Source organism: Centruroides vittatus, unplaced genomic scaffold (genome assembly GCF_030686945.1).
Source record: "Centruroides vittatus isolate TY-2023 unplaced genomic scaffold, ASM3068694v2 contig_689, whole genome shotgun sequence".
Classification (NCBI taxonomy): Eukaryota; Metazoa; Arthropoda; class Arachnida; order Scorpiones; family Buthidae; genus Centruroides; species Centruroides vittatus.
Window position 1 is genome coordinate 212,872 of NW_027122434.1, and position 22,016 is coordinate 234,887.

A 22,016-nucleotide genomic window follows, 5' to 3' on the forward strand; every position below is an offset into this window, starting at 1 on the left:
AATCCCTTTTTAGTGTATATTCTGTTGACGTAACCTATTAAAACGCAATTAAAAACGCAAAAAACCGCATGCAAAATAGTATAAATAGAAGCAGAGTTCTTCACAGTAAGCCTTAATCCTGTCCCTTTCCCCGCTGAGGAATATCGAAAAATTCCTTTTTAGTGTATATTCTGTTGACGTAACCTATTAAAACGCAATTAAAAACGCAAAAAACCGCATGCAAAATAGTATAAATAGAAGCCGAGTTCTTCACAGCAAGCCTTAATCCTGTCTCTTTCCCCGCTGGAGAATATCGAAAAATCCCTTTTTAGTGTATATTCTGTTGACGTAACCTATTAAAACGCAATTAAAAACGCAAAAAACCGCATGCAAAATAGTGTAAATAGAAGCAGAGTTCTTCACAGTAAGCCTTAATCCTGTCCCTTTCCCCGCTGAGGAATATCGAAAAATCCCTTTTTAGTGTATATTCTGTTGACGTAACCTATTAAAACGCAATTAAAAACGCAAAAAACCGCATGTAAAATAGTATAATAGAAGCCGAGTTCTTCACGGTAAGCCTTAATCCCGTCCATCTCCCCCCAGTAGGGGGAATTTAGACGTGTATATTATATACAAACACTTGCGTATTCGAATGCAACGTTGTGTCAAAATTCAAAAGGAATCGGTAGGAACAAACAAACGTTATATTTTATTTATATAGATAGATAGAAAATGATCTGCTTTAGTCCATTCTAACAGAAAAGCATAATGCCTCACAGAAAAGCCAACTTAGGTTGTCAGAAGTTAGCGCCATCTGTTGGACATGAAAGCCTTAATCCATATATAAATATATTTTTGAAAGGGGGAAATAGTGGTCTTCACATATGCCACAAACCTTCGCGGGAGTGTATTAAACAACTTCCCAAAGTTTCATGGCAATCGGATAAATAGTGTGGTAATGCATGAAGGACAGACACACAGACACACACACAGACAGCCATACATTCGTTTTTATATATATAGATTATTACTGTTAGTTCTCTACAAATATGTACGCAAAGATTATTTGGCGATCAACAAGCATTCGAATTTATATTGAGAGTATTATTAATGCCAAGAAAACATTAATTCGATCATCTCAGCCAAGAAATAATATTGTTTATGTACTGTACTTTAATAAATTTAAAATTCGGACAATCTTTTGTATAGAGTTGAAAGCCATTCTTTCAAAACTTTCGATTCCAATTCGTAATATCCTTATCCATTTATTATAAATTTAATGTAGGTAATTACATAAAAATACATATAAGAATGTGTGAATTAAAATAATATAATTCAATATATGTAAATTTTTGTATATACGACCATTTAAGGAATTTTTAAACTGGAAAAGTTAGGATTTAATATAAAAAATATAATTTATATACAGATAACTCTTAATTAACATATGGTAAATTTAAAAATAAAAAAAAGGTGATTATACATATATAAGATCTATTATTCTGTCAATAACTCTTATTTGTTTTAACTTTTTACCACTTTACTAAACCTGGAATGTATTTATCGATTAATGATTGGTAATAGGGTGTTAAAGCTTCTACATCCGGAATTTCTTGTGATTTTGAATATAGATCAAACTTACTAAAAAGAGAAAAGAAAATATTAATAAATTTGAATAATTTCATCGAATGATATTTATAAAAATTTAAACTTACTTAAATTCCTGAACCCACTTCAACATGGTAATATCCTTATTATCGCAAAGATGATAATAGTCTTTACTAGTGTGCCACGGATAAAATGAATGAAATCGAATTATATTCAGAGCTTCTTCGGGAAGAGCAGTGCCATGATTCAATAAAACCCTATACATGTATTCGTCGTGTCCCCAAGACATTAATACATTATCGAGTCCACAATTCTCTTTGTACATGCCAAATTTGGTGTTATATCTGGAATCTTTCATATCAGGATTGTTTTCAAAAGTGACAGACTTATAAACGACTGAATCTGCGGGAGTGCATCCAACTGGAAAAGTATCTCCGACGACTGCCCATTGTGGTTCTCCGTAGAGGGCCATAACTTTTCCTAAATCGTGGATCAAACCTATTAAATGAAACCAATCGTGATTCGGATGCGCTTTACGAATTTTTTCTGCAGTCTGAAAAGCGTGAAATATGTTTGGCAGATCGATGTCCGGATCACTTTCGTCTATCAAAACGTTTAATTTCATTAATGCATCCATAATTGTCATTTCGTATTTGTCAAATTTTGTCCAGTATGCCAGCTATTAAAAAATATATATAAATTTATATAGATTATCTTTTACATTTTTATTGTAAAATTAAATTATACTTATAGGTTAGAAAAGAGAGCAAACTCATACATTTTGCATTCTATATAAAACAAATCTTGTTTAAAATATGATTCAATTGTATTCGTTATAAGTAAAATTTTATAATATAAAGTTTGAGCACGACCTATTTTATGTTATAAGAACTTACAATTATAACTTTATGAATAACGTACCAGTAAAAGCATAAGAGAAGTTTTACGGTTTTCCCCGTTAGAAGTTTATTTTATAAAATTGCGAATGATTTGATGCCTAAGAATAGTTCCAATGTACTTATATTTTTATAAAATTTATGACACCTTTTTAGTATCCTTTCCAATTTGGCGCCCGAGGAAGTTGCCTCTTGCCTTCCCTATAGAAAGGTCCTGACTATAGCAGAAAATGTCACAAGTTCAGACTATAAAACGCAAGTCTCTTCGTAATTTGTCCTCTTTCACACCTCTGGATCAGATAAAATAGCCAAATCTTTATTTTGAGCTCCTCGTTAACCTCAATACGCATGGCCATGCTCGGGCTATTATATCCGATTCCTAGGAGAGAAAGGTGTCTTCATAATTTGTCTGTCTTCTATGTTTTTTAGTGTTTCTTCTGAATTTATGAAATTTACAATAATTTTTTTAATGGACATAATTGAAGTGAAGACAAAGATGTCTTCATTTCAATTATAATAAATATTTAAAATATGATTATTATTTCATTATATATGTAAATACTGTAGTTATAAGCTCTGCAACTTCTGTACTGATGCATTTTATCACAATTTATCCAATCATTAAAAAAACATTAGAAAAAAGGTCAAAACTAAATTATTATAAGCAGTTATTTAATACGTTTTTGTATATGTTTCCATGTATAATAATTATATTAAATAATTTCATATAATTACTATGTGAAAATTGTTTTGTATTTAATTCTTAAGTAACTAAACATCCTGAATATACACTTGAATACATCACTTATACAGTATATATATATACACACATACACTATAAGTTATAGGTTTATTCAGTATAATACTGCATATATGTTTCTATATAGGCCTATACAAATGTAATAGTATACGTCCACAATCCATCAACTTCATTTTGTATTAAATATGATTTCTATAAAAAGGAGGGGGGCACAAGCTATAAAAAAGGGCAACGTATGTACCGGTACATTAATTTAAAGATATAATAATTATAAACATTCTAATCTATTTATTACTTCACAAAATTAAGTTATAAGTAAAATAATTCATTATTTAAAGTGCATTCGATTACATTTAAGTTTACTATTTGAATAATTTTCAGAAAAGAAGAAAATAATTATACATTTTTTTAAAAAAATTAGCTAGATATTAATCTAAATAAATTTTCGAAATTCCATCAAAACAGACTTAATAAAAGTAAGTAGAAAAGGTAATTCAACAAGCTATTTTTATTATATAGAAAGAGATAATTGCCGAAACTTACTCTGTCTCGTACAAAATCAACTGTTTGGTTATTATGCATTTTCCTGTAAGTTTCTCTGACTCTTCTTTGAATTGGATCATTCTTACGAATAAAAATTATATTTTATTTTATATGCCTAAATTATTCTCTATTTATTCAAATAAAAAAAAAAACCTTACCTTATTATTAGAAAAAACTCTGAATTTTTCTGTTTTTTTATGTTCTGGGCGATATAATTCGGAAGGATCTAAAATAATTAAGGAATCGTCGATTAACTTCTTATTGGTATGAAAGTTTTCCTTTATTATTGTTGACATCTTCAACTTTTCGGAAAGTTACAAAAATTTGAATTTCTCTCTATTTTCCTACTGTTATGTACAATTTTCCCGCCAGTGGGCGTGTACATTACGCAAACTTCTATTGGCCGCCAGCGACAAACTCGCTCCTTCTATTGGATAATCGAGTATGTTAGCATCGTATTTGATGCTGACCACGTGTTCTGTATCCGGTTTGAACCGGATTTTGTATAGAAAAAAACTAAACGAAGTTTTTTCAATTTAAAAATATTAAAATTATGAATATTATTTATTTATTTTTTGATTATAAAATTTTTTTTCCAGAAGTGACTGATTTTTGTAATTAATTTTCTGAAGAAAAATTTAAATAATTTGTAAAATAATATTAATAAAATGATAATTAACACTTAATTTCTTAATATATTTTCATTAAAATTTCTTCATTACGCTTTTAAAATGAAGATATAATTATTTTTATTCAAATAATTCACATTCCAACTGCATTGTTGATCAGGTTGAATTGGTGATAACATAAAGTCTCAACTCATTAGAGGAAGTAATTTAAACATATAAATATATTAAATTTAAATCAATATTTATAAATTTATTTAATTTTCAAATTGTTTAATATGATAATATAACGAGATTTAAGATATAGCAATATTTCATAAACATGAGATGTCAGAATGTTAAAAATTTAATTATAAACATACAAAATTATTCAAATTATATATTATAATTTAAAAAACTTATTTAAATTTATTTAGTTTTCTAATAATAATTAATATATATATAACTTTTAAAATAAAAAAATATTTTATATAATTTATAACAGTTTATAAAATTATTATACACTGTTAATGTAGTAATTTCATATACAGTAAATAGAACAATTTAAATTATAAAGCGTAAAATTATTTACATAAAATTTAATTAAACCTAAGTTTTATTTTATTTTTCCCCTTTTAAAATGTTTTATTACAAATTTAAATAGCAAGAAACGTTAGAAAAATTAGGGTTTTTTTTCAGTTTTTTAATAACCAGTATACAATGTATCACAGATGATGGTTAAACCAGGATATTTTCAAGTAAAAATAAGTATAAAATAGCGATAAAGTGTGCATATAACTGTATATAAAAAGTGTTTATAAATTTTTCAGTTAATTAATCCGATTTTAAATTACAAAAATTAACTTACGCTCTAAAAATTTTCAAATTTTGGAATATTTATTTCACACTTTTATATTTAACTTTTTATGATAATTATCTTTTAAATACCTTATGTAAAAATATTGTATATAATATATTGTCTTATTAAAAACATAAATATTAATAATATAAGAAATATAAATATTAGGATATAAAACACAAAACAAATTATTTATTTTATTGTTTATTTAACTGAATAATTCGAGCAGAAATTCATAAAATAGAGTAAACCAGAAAGAACCGGTTCCAACCTGTTTATCAAAGAAGAAAGACCTCCAAGGTCTAGATTGGCCTATCTGCAAACACTGTTTCGAAATTTTGTCAATTCATCTTACTTGTTAACAAACACAAGACACAGAACTGTGTATATATATCATTCAAATTACACTTAAATTAAGTGAAGAAAAATAAAAATTATCAGAATAAGGAAGTTCAAAAGATCTTAATCGAAGAGAACACTTTAGTTATTATTTGCTATATTTATTGGTATTAACGTCATAGATGTCAAGGGTTAAAGGAATCGAGCGTACAACCTCTTGTTACTAACAACGTATTCGTGCGAAAGTTTACAGAATTGAAACTGTAGTTTGAAATTCAGATTTTCTTATCATAAACATTTTTACGATACTTTAATTAAAGGGTGGGGAAAATCTTTCATTAAGAGCAATTTTAAGAATTATATTTTAATAGGATAAATAGAAATAAACCTATTTTTATTTTTTTTAAAAAAGTTAATACATTATGTTTTTCGAAGAAAGAAAATGCTCTGAGAGATCCGGGATCGATTTCAGGCGGTCGATAAACTGAAATTTTTGAGGGTGGTTTGTCCCGGATATGTCGAGCCTCCCCGTTTTGGGCCTGAAAAAAGCCTTTTTTAGTGCACACAGAGCGGAAAAATAAGTAAGGAAATGCTTTAATTTTATCAGAAAGAATTTAAAAAATTAATTTTTTAAATACGCATATACAGAAATTTACAATATTTATATTACACAGAAAATCACAAAAATTATTTAATTTTTTTAAAAAATTTCCTTATTTAGCTGACTTGTTTTTATTGTAGGTCGGTCGACATTCTTATGTAATCTTAGATATTTTCCCTAAAGAAAAATATTTTTCCTTCATTTTATTTATTATTTATAATGTACAGTTATCAAATATAATCTAATAAAAAATTAATTTTTAAATAATCATACTTGAAAATACAAAATAAATAAAACTATTTAAAACATCATAATAAGAAATTTAACTTATATTTAAATAATATACAGTTATCGGCGTAAACTCTATCGTCTAATTAAATTTTCTATTAAAGTAAATATTAAACATTTAGAAAAAAAACGTGACTTTATATTAAATTTATTTCCATATTTAATATTAACGTTTATTAATTAATTTTCACATTTCCAGGTTATTTACAGACTTCGTTCAGCACAATACTAACCAATGAATATAATAAATATCTATTCAAATTCTTTTTATATTTAATGAAAAACGATTTTAAATTTAATTCATAGAAAATTATTTTTTTATAACTTCTATAATATTAATTAAACTTACTTTTGTTATCGTCTCGTCTATGTTTGAATAGACAGAATATATTTTCCTATTTATTTATAATATATTACATAAGCATTCCATTATAAATTATCAAAACAGGAATGTAATATAACCTTTATGAAATTGTTTTCAATTTTCGAAACCTTTTCACTGATTTGATTCAAGAGTAAATTGATCGTAATTCAATTGTCTGACTTTTTAATATAGGATCGGCTATTTATAAATTTTTATATAACTTGATATCTGATAAAATAGTTTTATTTTATTATTACGTAACTAATAAATAAATAATTTTAAAACTTTAAAAATTTATCAATTAAAATTTGTTCAGACGGTCGAGTCGGTTAAGACGTCAACTACGCTCTGGAAGATCAGGAATCGAATTCGATCGATCAAAAAATTCCCAAAAATGTTCCTTTTTGTCGAAAATTTCTGAACTTTTGCAGGGAAGTTTGTGTATTAGGAGATTGATCCGTTTATCTTCGTGATTTTTCTTAATTATTTTTATTTTTACGTTACCAATATACAGTCGAGTCCGCATAAGTCGACACCTCAAGGGGAAGTGAAAATGTGTCGTGTTATCCGATGTGACGACTAAAGCGAAGTAGGAAAAAAACCGCAAAACTACAGTTAGGAAAATACAGTAGTGCAATGTACTGTACAGTACCTCTCTGACCATCCATCACTGGCACTAAAGTTGGTTTCTACTCCTAATACCCCAGCAATTTCCATCGCCTTTTGTTTCAGTATCGGTCCCAAAACAGGAAGATTCGATGAACGAATTTGCTTAACCAACGTACAGTACGAGAGCATCTTCGACATCTTTGTACGGCGACTTTCACTGGAGTTTTCGAGACAGCCGCGACGAAAACCCAAGTAAAAGTTTCTTAATTTCCTCTTTTTTCTTAAGAATTCCCACCAATGTCGTTCTTGGAAGGTTTTCTTGTTTTGGAAATTCAGCTTGCAAAGTTTTATTACATTCAAATTCAGAAAAAAGTTCGTATTTTTCCTTTAGCGTAAGCGTTATTAGCTTTTGGACACTCATTGATAACAGAAAAGTGAAACACGTGCTACAAATGATGCCTACGTGAGAAAATGCAAAATCGGATTCTGGTGTAACGTTGATGTAGATTGTTATATTTTCTTTTTGTTTATCTGATATTATTTTATATATAAAAATACATAAAATTTTAAAGGCATTTTTATTAATACGTATATATATATATATATATATATCTATATATATATTATATATTAATAAATAAATCGACTCCCCTCCTGAAAAAAATGAGTTCGCATTGCACGTGCAGAATGAATTCATTTTTTCAGGAGGGGGTGACAACTTATCAGAGTGTGGGACAGCAAAAGTACGTTGACTTATTCAGTGGTGTGATGAGTTAAACGGTGTCAAGTAAACCAGAGTTTTTTTTAACATTAATGCCTATGTAAGTCGGCCAAGACCACAGAAAACTGACTACTTAACTGATGGTGTCGACTTATGCGGACTCGACTGTAATTCTAATATCGTATGTACACATACGAAATGTAAAATTCTGTACCTGTTCAATTTAATTAATTGTTATTAAATTTGTAAATATTATTTTTTCTTTTGGTTCTTTCTTTGGGATTAATTAACTTAAAAGAAAGATGATTACATTATGCTTCAAAAATTTAAATTTAATGTTTTTATCGTAAACTTTAAACGCAGAAAGTAGCAAAAGAAAGTTAATTTTATTGGTTGAAAGCTATCACATTATCTCGAAAATTGTTAACACCGCAAGTATAGAAAGTTTGGTCTCTGGGTATTATTCTCTGAGTTTCCGAATGTTGTTTGGTTTACCGACAATTCCGATTTTCCATTTCATATTTTTTCGTAGTAATTTTCATAGAGAACACTTTTCTAATCAAGTTTTTCAATTTTGAACAAGAAATTACTAGATTTTATTAGGCCTATATAATGCTCGAAATGATAATAGTAAATTTCGCTGAGCTATCATTTACAATTAGGAATAGTTCGTTCAAAAAGTTTAATTTATTCAGAAAATTTATATAATAATAATTATTTTGTCTCCCCTTATTGTAATTAATTTGACATATCTTCTAAATTTTACCTTCGTTCAAGTGTAATTATTTTTTATTTTTTCAAGCAGAAACATAGTGTATTGAATTTAAACATCATTCTTCGTTAACATTACTGATTTACAGATTTATATATTATATTAATATATAAATAATAATTTTTAAAAATCACACTACGATATTACTTTCTATTGCAACACAATGAATTGTTCTATAAAGCAAACGAGTAATTATAACAAAGAACATTCTTCCCGTTAGATTAGTGAAGTATGTTTGGAAATACGTGTGATAAGAGGAATTTTAGACAGATAAAAACATATTTGTTTACAGAAAAATATCACTTTCCTATCCTATTTGAAATTCAATGGATTCTGCACCTCAATATTTATTAATTTATTTAAATTTTCACTTTTGAAATTCTATTGACAAGCTTAAGATTATTCAATTTTTATAACAAATTTCCATTTTCATTTCATTGGTACATGTTTATTTTCTTTAGTAATAATAATATAGGAATATGGTTTTTATCATGTAAACTAAAATTCTCACTTTACATTGATTAAACTTATCATTATAATATTTTGATGTAATAATTCACTCGAGATTAGTGTTGTACCGATATACAACACTAATCTATTCGAGGTATCGACGTCATCGATGCCTCGAATTCTAAACATTTGTATTTTCATCGACGTTAATGTTATCTTAGTTTATCTTTGAACATCGATGCAATTAATTATACTGAAACAATTAAATATTTTCTATTAAAATAAATAAAAAAAAAATTATCTGTATTCATTCTCAACGAAACAAATATTTATTATTATTATTTAGATTGAAATAAAATCATCAAAAAAAAAAAAAAAAAATTCAGCAACGAGTTGCTTAACTTTCCTGGAAACATTTAAAACTGCGTATGTAGCGCCATCTTTAATGATATTTTAAAAACTTTGTTTTTAATTATTATAAAATGGCAAAAACTTAGTTTTGAGGATAGGGATGAGTTTTATAAAAAATTGTAAATGCTAATAACCAGTAAAATCGTCATTAAGTTCGACCTTACTCGAGATATGACATACAACTTCCCTTTATTTCCTCATCTCCTGACCTTTAACCACCAAAATTTAATAGCATCAAGCCCTCTAATACACAAACCTTTCTGCAAAAATTCAGAAATTTTCGACCTAAAACACAGGAATTATTAAGCTTCAAAGAGGGTAAACAAAATCGTGCTCCCCACACACTAATACCCATACTTACAGAAAAAAAACCCCGAATTTTTTCCATTTCTCGACGTTTCAAGGTCCCGAGTCGAAAAACGTAAAAATCTTGGAGATTCATTTTTTGACCGATCGCCATACTTTCCCTCTGTTATATATAATAACGATGGGAAGTAGGCCTAAATGCGACTTTTTGATTGTAGAACGATATTTATACTATAATAATTACCTTATAAATTATTTTATATCGATAAATTCCTTGTTTAAATTTTGAATTACACATATGGTGAAACCTCTAAAAAATAGCTTTTTTTTTTTTTTTTAATTCTTCGCCCTGTGGGCCCTAGAGGGCCTCTTTTAGCAAGCCCATTATGGGTTCGGCCAGGCCCACAATGGGGCGGCCGGGTGGTGAGGGACGGGGCCTGACATATCCGGACGGAATACCTCCCCGAAAAACTCCTGGGGATATTTCGACCCGTCTAGATTCGATCGCGGGTCCTCCAGAGCGGTAGGATTTGATTCTATTTACGTACGATTCAGAATATTAAAACGTGAATTCGTTAATTTTCTACAAATTGTTATGGTTGTAGAAAATTAACGAATTCGACTGACAAAATTCCTTATTGTACGTAAATAGAACTAAACATGGTTCTAACGCAAAAACAAGCAGTTTTGTGTTGTATCAATTCTCCCTATTTCGTTTTCGAGACCTTTTCCATAGACAAAGCATTAAATTTTTAATTCCATCTGCTGGGATGGTGCGCATAACCAGAGGTTACACAGTCGGTCTTAAAGATAAAGCTGTGTGTTTCCGATAGAGAATCAACTATTTTTTCGAGAGTGCATCAAAAATTCAATTAAACAGAATTTTAGCAGCGGTTGGAAACCATATTATTGATCAACCAGTGGCGAATTCAAGATTTAATCTTGGGGATCCGAGTTAAACGGATAAATTTTTAATGCGAATTCAATAAAATTCCATCTTATGTGACCGCTAGTTCATAAGTAATATAGGAATAGAACACATGACAGAGTATAAATAAGAAAAATGAATTCTAATTAGGAAAAGATTTTTGGAAAATTTACTAGTGTTTCTTTTACTTTGGAGGGTGCCAGGTCCCCCTGGGTGCACCTCTGTAACCAACTACAAAATTTGATTGTGTTTGAAAGTAAAAATTTTGAAAACCTTCATAGTCCATTTGCTAATTAATTATAACTGTTTTTGAATACTTTTCACCAGGACATACACATACCCCAGGATGTATGTTAGTCAGCTCCACATTATCCCATAAGTTAAATCATGCAAGATTCAAATTTGATTAGTCAGAAGAATTCTTATTATTTGCATATGAACCATTAATCAATTCTTGATATTATGTAGATTTTCTGTTATAATTCACAAGTTAAATTCTATAAATGAAATCCATTATATATAATGTAATTATATTTTACAAACAACAGAATTTTTATTAGTCATCCAATAAAATCTCATAGTTTAAAAATCAATATAAATTTCATCTTGAATAAATGGGAAATAAAAAATAATTCATTATAGTATGCTCAATAAAAGATGAATTCTTCAAAATCATTATTGTTTGATTCCTCAAAATCTCATTCGTGTTTGATGTTAGTGGTCTCATTGATGGTTGACACATGATGCAATATTTATTATGGTAATAACAAATATATAATACATTTTGATAACTAAAATAATTATATATTTTTAAAGTGATAGTTCTAGCCTACTATACCACGTTTCACTTTGTTTACTTTATCATTTTGCTAATGAAATTTGAACTAATAATGATGTCATTACAATTTTAACTTATTTGCTTCATTTTTTAAAACTTTACAAGTTTAAAGTCTACAAAGTAAAACATTGCCCAGTTAAACTAGAACCACTATTTTAAAAATATATAATCATTTTATTCATAAGTAATCATGTACAGATACTGCAGTAAGTGCAAAATCTTTACATGATTATTTATTAATTAATATACATAACATTTAATTATTTATACTACTACTGTCCTCTAAGTTAAATCTTTAATGTTTTCTGAACAGTAATTGAATGAATGAAATAGTTTCAGCATTCTATTAATAGTATGGACAGACCATAACAATCCACCAAGTCTTTACCATACAAGGAAGCTCATCTTTCATTGGATATGATATAGAAATTCATAAAATTACTGTTTTAGATAAAATGTAAATTTACGTTTTTTTTTTTTTTTTTTTACTTTAGGGAAAAGTAAAGTTTAAATAATTCTTAAGATATTTTGGATGTTAAATTCAAGCATTTGAGAAATTATTATTTATAATTTAGAAAACTACAAAATTGTTCAGACTTCACAATAAAAATCAATCTTGATTTCTATAAACTATTTGATGATTTATTTACAAGAATGTCTAGAAACAGTAACTATATGTATACAAAAGACAAAAAGAAATATGAAATCAAAAAATGTGCTTTTCAAATTCTGTAAAATTATTTTCTTCGTGACTTATGTTTCATTGGAAAGCCGTATCGATATCTTCGAGGTGATGGAGAACGTGTCTTTGACCTATATAAAAAAAAAGAATAAATAATTATAGTTATTTATAACCACCATTCATACCATTTAATTAATATGCATGCATGCAAATGTGATTTTTACACACACACACACACACACACACACACACTTATATCTATATATATATATAAAACTTTCAATAAAAATTACTATTACATTTTCCTCTGATTATGATAAACAGAAATACATAAAAGTAATTGTCAAGTAATGAGCAAAAATGCTTTAAAAATAAAATATAACTTTTTTTAAAACATTATTTTCATAAATATACCTTACACAATATGTATCATGCATTTCCACATATGGCAATCACTATTATTATTATTATGCTGAGTTTAGTGAGTTATACTTGGTTGACACCAGTTGCTGTGTACTATGCTGGACCAAAGTCAAGGCATAGTAACCAAAACAAAAATTAAAGAAGTGTATCAGTGTGTGTGTCTGTATTCAGGAATTTCCTCACAATATTACATGTATTCAATATAGTGGCCTTGTGTAGTGTGATGTATGTGTTTCTATTCAACTGTAATGTTTCCAGACTTTTATATAGTGTGTGGGGTATGACACCCGTAGAGGAGAGAACGACAGCTACAATAAGCACCCTATCCATCCTCCACACATGCCTTATTTCTTGCTGATTTTTTTCAGTGCATGCGTTTTGTACACTGTGAGTGTTTGGAATGGATATGTCTATATGTTATTTTATTGTTTGTCAATGAGTTTGATGTCTGGTCTGTTGCGGTAAATTGTTTTATCTGTGATTATGGCTTATTATAATTGTTATTATCATTATGTTAATTAAACAGAAAGCAGAACTAAATGTAAAATTCAATTCTTTCCTAGGTGTAATATCTAAAACACCATGTTTTAGTGCAAATGCAGTATTCTGACAAACATAGGGAAACTGAACAGTTTTCTAAATATACTTTCCAAAATTATTTATAAATTGCCAGTGTTTTTTTTTTATTTCTTCTACTAGATAAACAAAGTTTTTCTGTATTCATCTGATAAATTTCCATTGAATTTTTTCATTTTCATTGATCTGACTTTTACATAGTTGACTTTAGTACTTTTATTTATTTAATGAACATTTTTTGGAAAATACAATTTAATTGTATTTAATTAAAAGTGACAACTTTTGGTTTTGGGGGAAAAACCTATTAAATTAATTAATTTAATCACATATAAAAACCATTTTAAAATTAACACCCTGTTAATTTTCAAATATATTGCAGACCGGAAATTTTGTCCAGTCGGCATCATATATGAAAGTTGTTAAATTACGGTTTACTGTATATAATAAGCACTATTTCTTCTCTAATTTTATTCTACATTGTTTAAAATAAAAAAGAATATATATATTTATAAAAATCATAAAAGTTTTGGAAAGTATAAGAAAATAAAGCTATTTGAGTGATATTAAAATAAATTTGAAGAATAGTGTAATAAAATTTTCTAGTGCAACTGTATATAAACAATATTGGAAACTGTGTATTGGATTGGAGTTACATAATTTTGAACTTAGTAATTTTTATTGTTTATTTAATTTTAATTTCCAAAACATTTGAGTAAAATAAAATAAATATTTTAAGATTTATCATATTTTGTAGTTAACTTAAAACTAAAAATGTTCTGGACGAAAGGGTAAGAACATAAATTTTCTCAAACTTTAAATCATAACCAAAATAAATTTGAATAATTTTCAGATTCAGTTAAAATATAAATATTTTATGAAATGAAATTATTAATAAATAAATATGATATCAGAATAACAACTTCACTTTTAACTGTTGTAATTACACAGTACAACAAATAATTAAGATTAATATTTGAAATTTAATATATAAATAATAAACCTACAGTTTTTCTATCTCACTCTTTGTTTACTATTCCTTATCTTACAAACAAATTATAATGCTATAATACAGATATACTTGTCATAAATATAAATAAAATGTGAATGAATTTACAATGTAAAACAAAAATTTATTTTATTGCTTAGTTCAGAATATCTTTAAAATCTCAGTATCTTGTTTCAAAAAGTCAAATAATAAAATTTTATATTATATACAAATAATCAGGAATTATAATACCTTCTGATTAAAGAATATGCAGCAGGTGGTGTTTTGGATCTATCATCCTTTGACTTTGATGGTGATTTTGATGATGACTTATGACGTTTCTTATGACTTCTGGATTTTGATCGTGAACGAGATCTTTTCTTGTGATCAGATCTAGATTTAGACCTAGATCTCTTTTTGGATTTTGAACTACCTCGAGAAGGTGAGTAATGATGCTTATGGTGAGATCTAGGAGATGGAGATCGTCTTCTTGATCTTGATTTCATTTTTTGGATTGATAACGAACCAGATTCTGCAAGAAACCTGGCAAGTCTCTCACTATCTCCATGTCTACTTCCTGATGAACTTTTGAAATCATTCTCATTAGATGTTGGAAGTGGCGATGAAGGCAAAGATAAAAATGGACTCCTTAAATAGAAAAGTTGATTTAGATTTCATTTTAAATTTTGTGAATTTATATACAAAATTTAATAATATACAATAATTTTGATACTAACCGTAAATCATGTGTATCAGATGGAGATGCTACTAGTGAAGACACTGGAGACTGTTTGGATTTATCATTACTATCAGTAGCATTACTTTCAGACTGAACTGCAGTTTCATCTACTGGACCCGAATCCTTTAATTTATTGAGAAATAAGGCAGCTTTCCTTTTTCGCTCTAACTGAAGTTGCCTATCTCGAGATTGTTGAGCTAATTTTTCTCGTGCAGCAGCAGCTAATTTATCTTTCAATTTTTCTTCGGCTTAAAGAAAATTTCAACAAATTACTCATATAGTTGTATCATAAAATTTATAATTGTTCATTTTAAAAACATATTTAACTACATTAAAAAGTTTACCTATATTGTTAGATCAATATAGGTAAATTTATTAATATTACAAAATTATTAAAATATTACAAACAGGCCACATATAAAAATCTTCAAAATTATTTGAATAAATGTTATATTTTATGAAACTTTTAATTACATTTTTAAATTAATATCTGAAATAATAATAATATAGCTGAAGTCACACTATAATACAAGTTATTAGCAATCTCAAAAGATTTTGTAAAATTCAATTTCTAAAGCAATCTAATTGAGAAATGATTATTAAATTTAGCATTACAGATTAATATATGATCATTCCAATAATATTAATGTAATTTTGGAGGACAAGAAGCAATTGCCAACACTAACTATTGGAGAAAGAAGAAAATTAAATTTATATAATATAAAATAAAACCAGTTACACAAAAAAATTTCATAATCACTTCAAATTTTTGAATCAAAATTGAAAACAGTTGAGAAATTAACCATATTTTATCAAATAATCATATGTTTATCATCATCTAAAGCAAGTATACAATTGACTTTTCATTTCCAACTATTGCATATTGCATTTCTCATCTACTTTGTAAAAAATTTTCCTCCAAAGAGATTAAATGGAATTGTGGGAAAGCAATAAAAGACTGGTTAACACAAATACTAAATCAGTTACAATATGCAAGTTTTTTCTGCATAAACGACCAGTTTCAAAGAATTACAACATCCAAAACAATAACTTGGATAAATACAATAATATATTTTTAATACTATTTAGATATTAGATTCTATTAAGAATTTATTTCTCAATAGATTCAGTTATAATAGTTTCTTGAATAAATTTTAATTTTCAATAAATTAATTTAAACCAAACATATTTCATCTTTCTAAATATTAAGTGAATTTGCTAAAATTAGCAGTTGAAAGCAAAAAAAATTAACTTGCCACCTCTACCCTTTGTTCCCAGTTTCAAAATTTACCCTGGATGAATCCTCCTCTGAATTTCATCATCCTAAGTAAATTTCCTAAAATCACTTGTATAGATAAATCAATGAATAAAGTAGTATTGTTAGTTTATTTTATTTATCATAAATATTTAAAACATTACATTATGTTAATTTTACCTAATTTGGCTTCTAATTCTTCTTGAGTTAATTTTCTTGGTTTCTCTTCATTTTCTACTGTGATTGGAATTTCATTGGGAGAAATAACTGGGTTTGCTGATTGGATGATCTCTTCACTTTCAGTTTTTTTACTATCTGAATTTTGCTTATCTTCATGCTCTTCTCCAGAATCATCATCCAGTAACAAAATAGTTTTCTTCTTCTCTAAATGAAGTGTATCCATATCTTTTGCCTTTATTGAGAAGCTTACTGGAGTTGCAACTATATTTAAAATAAACAATAATGTAAGAGAAGTGTTTTCTTGTTATTTCAATTTTTCTTTATATAAATATTTCAAATTTATTTTTGTGATATCAATTCAAACATGCAAGTCATAATTATGTAACTTCACATGAGATTTTTAGGATTATTAATTTTTTAATCATTTGTCTAAATATTCATTTAGATCCAAAGAAAAGTTCATTTTTTAATCATTTATCATTAAGAAATAATTATTTCCAAATAAACAAGTACTTTAATTAAATAAAAAGATGTTGTAATCTATTAGTAAATATAAGTGGAATCACTATTATAAACTTTGATGATCTTATAATTTAAATAATTTATTATTAATATAGAAATATTTAATAAAACCATTTACTCAAAATTTGCAATTTTCACAAACAGATGGGTACATAGTGCAAAAAAAATGATAATTTACAATAATCTGAGTCTTTAGTACAATGTCACAAAAATTAAGACACAATTTTTTTTAAATGATTCAAAGTTTTGACAAGACAGTTGAACAAGAAGAATCAAATTTAGAAAAATTTTTTCCCCTTCTTTGGAATCAGTAAATTCCAGAATTTGAATAAGAATGGACTTATCAAGAAGTATAGCATGGATGTTGTTTTTCTAATATTTTTGATTCCTAGACTCAAAAACAATCATGTATGTATCCATCCAATTAAATAAACTTATACAGTAGTTAAAAACTTTGTATTATAAATGAGCCTACATTGTACTACATCAAGCTTATATACACTCAAGTCCGCATAAGTCGACACCCGGATAACTCAACACTATCGGTTAAGTAGTCAGTTTCTGTGGTCCTGGCCGACTTACATAGGCATTAATGTTAAAATACTCTGGTTTACTTGACACTGTTTAACTCATCACACCACTGAATAAGTCAACATACTTTTGCTGTCCCACATTCTGATAAGTTGTCACCCCCTCCTGAAAAAATGAATTCACTCTGCACGTGTAATGCGAACTCTTTTTTCAGGAGGGGGGAGTCAATTTATTTATTAATATATAATTAATATATATATACATATTAATAAAAATGCCTTAACATTTTATGTATTTTTATGTATAAAATAATAACAGATAAACAATAATACAAACAGATAAAAATATACAATCTACATCAACGTCACACCAGAATCCAATTTTGCATTTTCTCACGCTAGAGGCATTAAGAAATCTTAGATGTTACTTGCCAACAATTGACAATTGCGAAGATGATGTTCCAAGGCGTTCGTGATCATTGAAAAAGAAAGTCGAGACAGTTAAGTGCTCAAAACAAACAACACTAAATGAATTTTTCAGTTTTTCATCTACAGAGTAATTGTAAATGGAGGACACAATGTATTGTAAGCCTATACTACTGTATAACGCACTACTGTATTTCCCTAATTGTGGTTTTTTTTCCAACTTCGCTTTAGTCGTCACATTGGATAACTCTACACATTTCCACTTCCCTTTGGGGTGTCGACTGTATGTTATTGTAAAAGTTAAGAAAAATATATAGTATGACCTGTACAAAATGGAATCTGAACAGAAAAAATTCTTTGGAACAGGGTGGTTTTCTATGTTAAATTTTACTATATACAAGAAATGTGTCCAATGAGGAAACAGAAGAGATTTTTTGAGTATGAAGAATGTAACTTAATAAAGCAGAAAATTAAGATTTCATTTATAGACAAATAAGTAAAATCATCTCTAGGCATAACAGTAATCAGAGAGCATGAAAAAATGTATTCTAAGAACTATTTTGAACCTTGTCAGAAAAATAAACGTCATATGGCAAGGAGACACACAGATGCAAGGTCTTTGTTGGAATTAACCTGGGAAAGAATTGAGAACTTTCAAGAATCAAATGAGTTTCCAATTAATTTCTTGAGAACAAGCAACAAATTAATTCATTGGAAACAATGAGAATAAGTTCTGTTCATGGTAACTCTGAATTTAAATGCAGAAAATTTCTTTTTCTGTAAGTTCATAAATAAAAATTCTAACCTTTATTTTTTGATTTTTTTGAATCATCATCATGGCCATCCTTACTGCTATCTTGATCACTGATATTTGCACTTTCTATAATCTGCTGCTGTGAAAGATTCTCACGCTTCTTTTGTTCAGAATATATATGTTTCTTAAACAAATAATATGAATGATATTCATGCCATGGTAAAAGAAATTCAAAACGTTTATCTCCTGAAAAAAAAAAAAAAAAAAATAATAATAAATATTGTCATCTTTTAAAAATTAATTTCCAATTAATCATTAAAATTACTAATATAAAAATTTCAACAGTTATAGTGTTATCACATTATAACACTCACAAATGACATTTGAAAATTTTTTTTAGGAATCCGGCAGTTTCAAGTAAGAACTTCAGACTTTTAGAAAACTTAGTATTGTGTTATAACTTATTTTCGAGTAATCAAAGTAATAATATATATATAAATTTGAGTATTTGAAAATAAATTACCTTTGCTTTTTACAATAGTTTCAAAATCATCACCATTTTTTGCTACGTAAGTTGCCATTTTATCAATAATAGGTTGAACATCAGGTGGAGGTGGAATAATGTGCGAAGAGGGATCCAACATTCCAAAAGGACTATTTGTTACAGAACCTTGAGTTGTAGGTAATAGTAATGCAGGGCCTTCTCCCGGTGGTGGAGGTTGATCAGATGATTCTGAACTTAGACGATGCATACCAAATGGTTCTAAATTAGGTTGTGAAGGAACTAGAAAAAAATTTCCATTAGAAAATAATAATAATTTATTTTTTAAATACTATTTAAAACTATTTACATATTCTAGCAGGTTCAGTTGAAGGAGCTGATCTAAGAGGTGATGCTGTACTACTTTTTGGTTCTGATAACTTGTTTTTTAAATTTTTTACCAAAAGTGAATAGGCATCATTTTCATCACAACGAAATTGAATATTAGGTAAAGACATCTGAAATATTAAGAAAATACTTTGATTAATGTAACTGAAAAACAAATAATATAATTAAAAGCATCATAATTTTAATTATAAAAAAAATGTAATTTTATTAAAATGTTCATAAATTACACGAATAATTTATTTTAAGATTAAAAACAAAGGAAAAAATAAAAAATTTTATATTTTCAAAATTAATTTTATTTTTTAAATTAACATCTCATTACAAAGAATATTGACATAATGATATACTGTTGCCACTCGTCCAGTTTTCACCCAGACAGTCCAGTTTTTAATTCATTGTCCGGGTTAACAATTAATTTTGTCCAGGATTTCATAGAAATTGTGAAATTATGATGAAACAAAGTACTAGCAAATATTTTTAGGAATTTATTTTAACAGCAAAAGACTTCGCACTCTCACTGAAAGTTAATTCGCCATCTTACACCGACATATGTCACTTTTTTTTTGCTTCTCAGTTTTTTATAGCTAAGTTATTTCATTTCTCAATTTAAGTTGCTCTTACACAAGTCCCTAACTGGTTTAGAACTGGCGTGCACATTATTCTTTGCATGGTAAAATAACATTGCGCATGCATCAGGGACTTCTGTTCGAACAAACTGACCTGCTGTCCAGGTCAGCAATTTTGAAAAGGTGGCCACACTATAATGATACCATCCATAATGGTAATTTATATTAATATATTCCTATACAATTTATATTAATTAACCTATAATATAAAACTTCTCCTGACTAAGCAATATCCTCTACTGCAATAAATCTCTGGCAATAGTTATAGTTTAGCAATAGTTTCTTTGCTGTATTTGTAAAATATCAGATCAGTCAATAAATCTGTACATATTTTTATCTAAAAGAAAACTTTGAATTTTATTTCAATCTATAATGTATTCACCATTATTTTGTGTAATGTCTTGCCATTTTGATGGTAAGACATTTTTAATCCTGTCTTCATAAAATTATTTTGGTTTTGAATCAAAATATTTAGAAATAGCATTTTTGATACTATTTTCATCCTCAAAAATTTTCCCCTTTTAAAAAGTTCTTCAAACCATGAAAAAGATAGCCACTGGGAGCAATATATGGTGAATATGGTGAATGAGTTAAAATTTTCCAGTTGTAGCTTTCGAGTTTTTCTACAGTTACTTTTACAGCATGTGGTCTGGCATTGTCACGTTGCAAGAGAACCTGCTTTCTGTTAACTAATGACTGTTGATTTTTCAATTTTTCATTTAAATGCTCTAATTGCACACAATAAATTTGAGCAATTGTTTGATTTACTTCTAATAGCTCAAAATTAATTACACTTGACATAACCAACCAAACAGACAAAAGAATATTTTTTTTTGGATACAAGCTACCTTTTGCAGTTGGTTTTGGCTACTTGCTGCAATCCATCCATTGTCTTTTTCTCATCATATTATTATAGAGGATTTATTTTTCATCTCCAGTAACTAGCCAATCAAGAAAAGGTTCTAAAGCAATATGAGTTAAAAGACACATGCAAATGTTTATTTACACATTACTGTTAATTATCTATTGACAATTCATGTAGTACCCATTTTCCTAGCTTTGAAACTTTTCCAATCTCTTGTGTGTGTCTATGAACAGTTATATGGGATGAATTTAAACATTCTACTATTTCATCAACTATTAACAATGATTCTGCTTCAACTTGTGTAGAAAGAGACCATCTTCACCAAAGTTTTTATCCTTATCCTCAACACTAAAATCATTGTTTATAAATCTTTCAAATCACTTCTGCATAGTCTTACACTAATTACAGTTTAACTATGTACAATATTTATTTATTTATTTTTGTTGAATTCTCATTACTTAAAAATAAAAAGTATAAATCATGTCTTTTATATTCGTCAGTTACTTCCATTTTAGCAAAAATAAACAACTGAAATGTTACCAATTCTCAACAGTACTATACAAACTAGATTTGTTTCAACACTTTAGTGTAAAAAGTATCCTAATCTTGTTAAAAATGCAAGTATTACACTTGCATTTTTAACAAGATTTTTCTTAAGGTCATAAAAATGAAGATAAACTTATGGAC

At 27.5% G+C, this 22,016-nt stretch overlaps 2 protein-coding genes across 5 annotated transcripts in view; both read right to left on the reverse strand.

Annotated features, from left to right (window-relative positions):
• Positions 1-1,489: 1,489 nt before the first annotated feature.
• LOC136980292 (inositol oxygenase-like) lies at positions 1,490-4,114 on the reverse strand. Its single transcript, XM_067276379.1, has 4 exons — positions 3,945-4,114; positions 3,787-3,867; positions 1,695-2,266; positions 1,490-1,620 (listed from the first exon to the last, which is right to left on the reverse strand). The coding sequence occupies exons 1-4, from the start codon at positions 4,080-4,082 to the stop codon at positions 1,512-1,514; spliced, it is 900 nt and encodes a 299-aa protein (XP_067132480.1). The 5' UTR covers positions 4,083-4,114; the 3' UTR covers positions 1,490-1,511.
• An 8,383-nt stretch (positions 4,115-12,497) lies between these two features.
• Positions 12,498-22,016, reverse strand: part of su(w[a]) (suppressor of white-apricot) — a 58,046-nt gene continuing 48,527 nt past the window's right edge. For all 4 annotated transcript variants that reach the window (XM_067276390.1, XM_067276391.1, XM_067276393.1 and 1 more), the window contains 7 exons: positions 19,801-19,948; positions 19,473-19,733; positions 19,001-19,195; positions 16,718-16,978; positions 15,281-15,530; positions 14,796-15,191; positions 12,498-12,690 (listed from right to left, as the gene is read on the reverse strand). In XM_067276390.1, the coding sequence (XP_067132491.1) occupies positions 12,615-12,690; positions 14,796-15,191; positions 15,281-15,530; positions 16,718-16,978; positions 19,001-19,195; positions 19,473-19,733; positions 19,801-19,948 (1,587 nt within the window). In that variant the 3' untranslated portion in view covers positions 12,498-12,614. The remainder of the gene's footprint in view (positions 12,691-14,795; positions 15,192-15,280; positions 15,531-16,717; positions 16,979-19,000; positions 19,196-19,472; positions 19,734-19,800; positions 19,949-22,016) is intronic.

Excerpts from the sequence above, each read along its gene's own strand:
- LOC136980292 (XM_067276379.1), bottom strand. The coding sequence starts at position 4,082 with ATGTCAACAATAATAAAGGAAAACTTTCATACCAATAAGAAGTTAATC. Across the intron at positions 2,267-3,786 it reads TTGATTTTGTACGAGACAGA|CTGGCATACTGGACAAAATT; the intron begins GTAAGTTTCGGC and ends ATTTTTTAATAG. Across the intron at positions 1,621-1,694 it reads AAGTGGGTTCAGGAATTTAA|TAAGTTTGATCTATATTCAA; the intron begins GTAAGTTTAAAT and ends TTCTCTTTTTAG.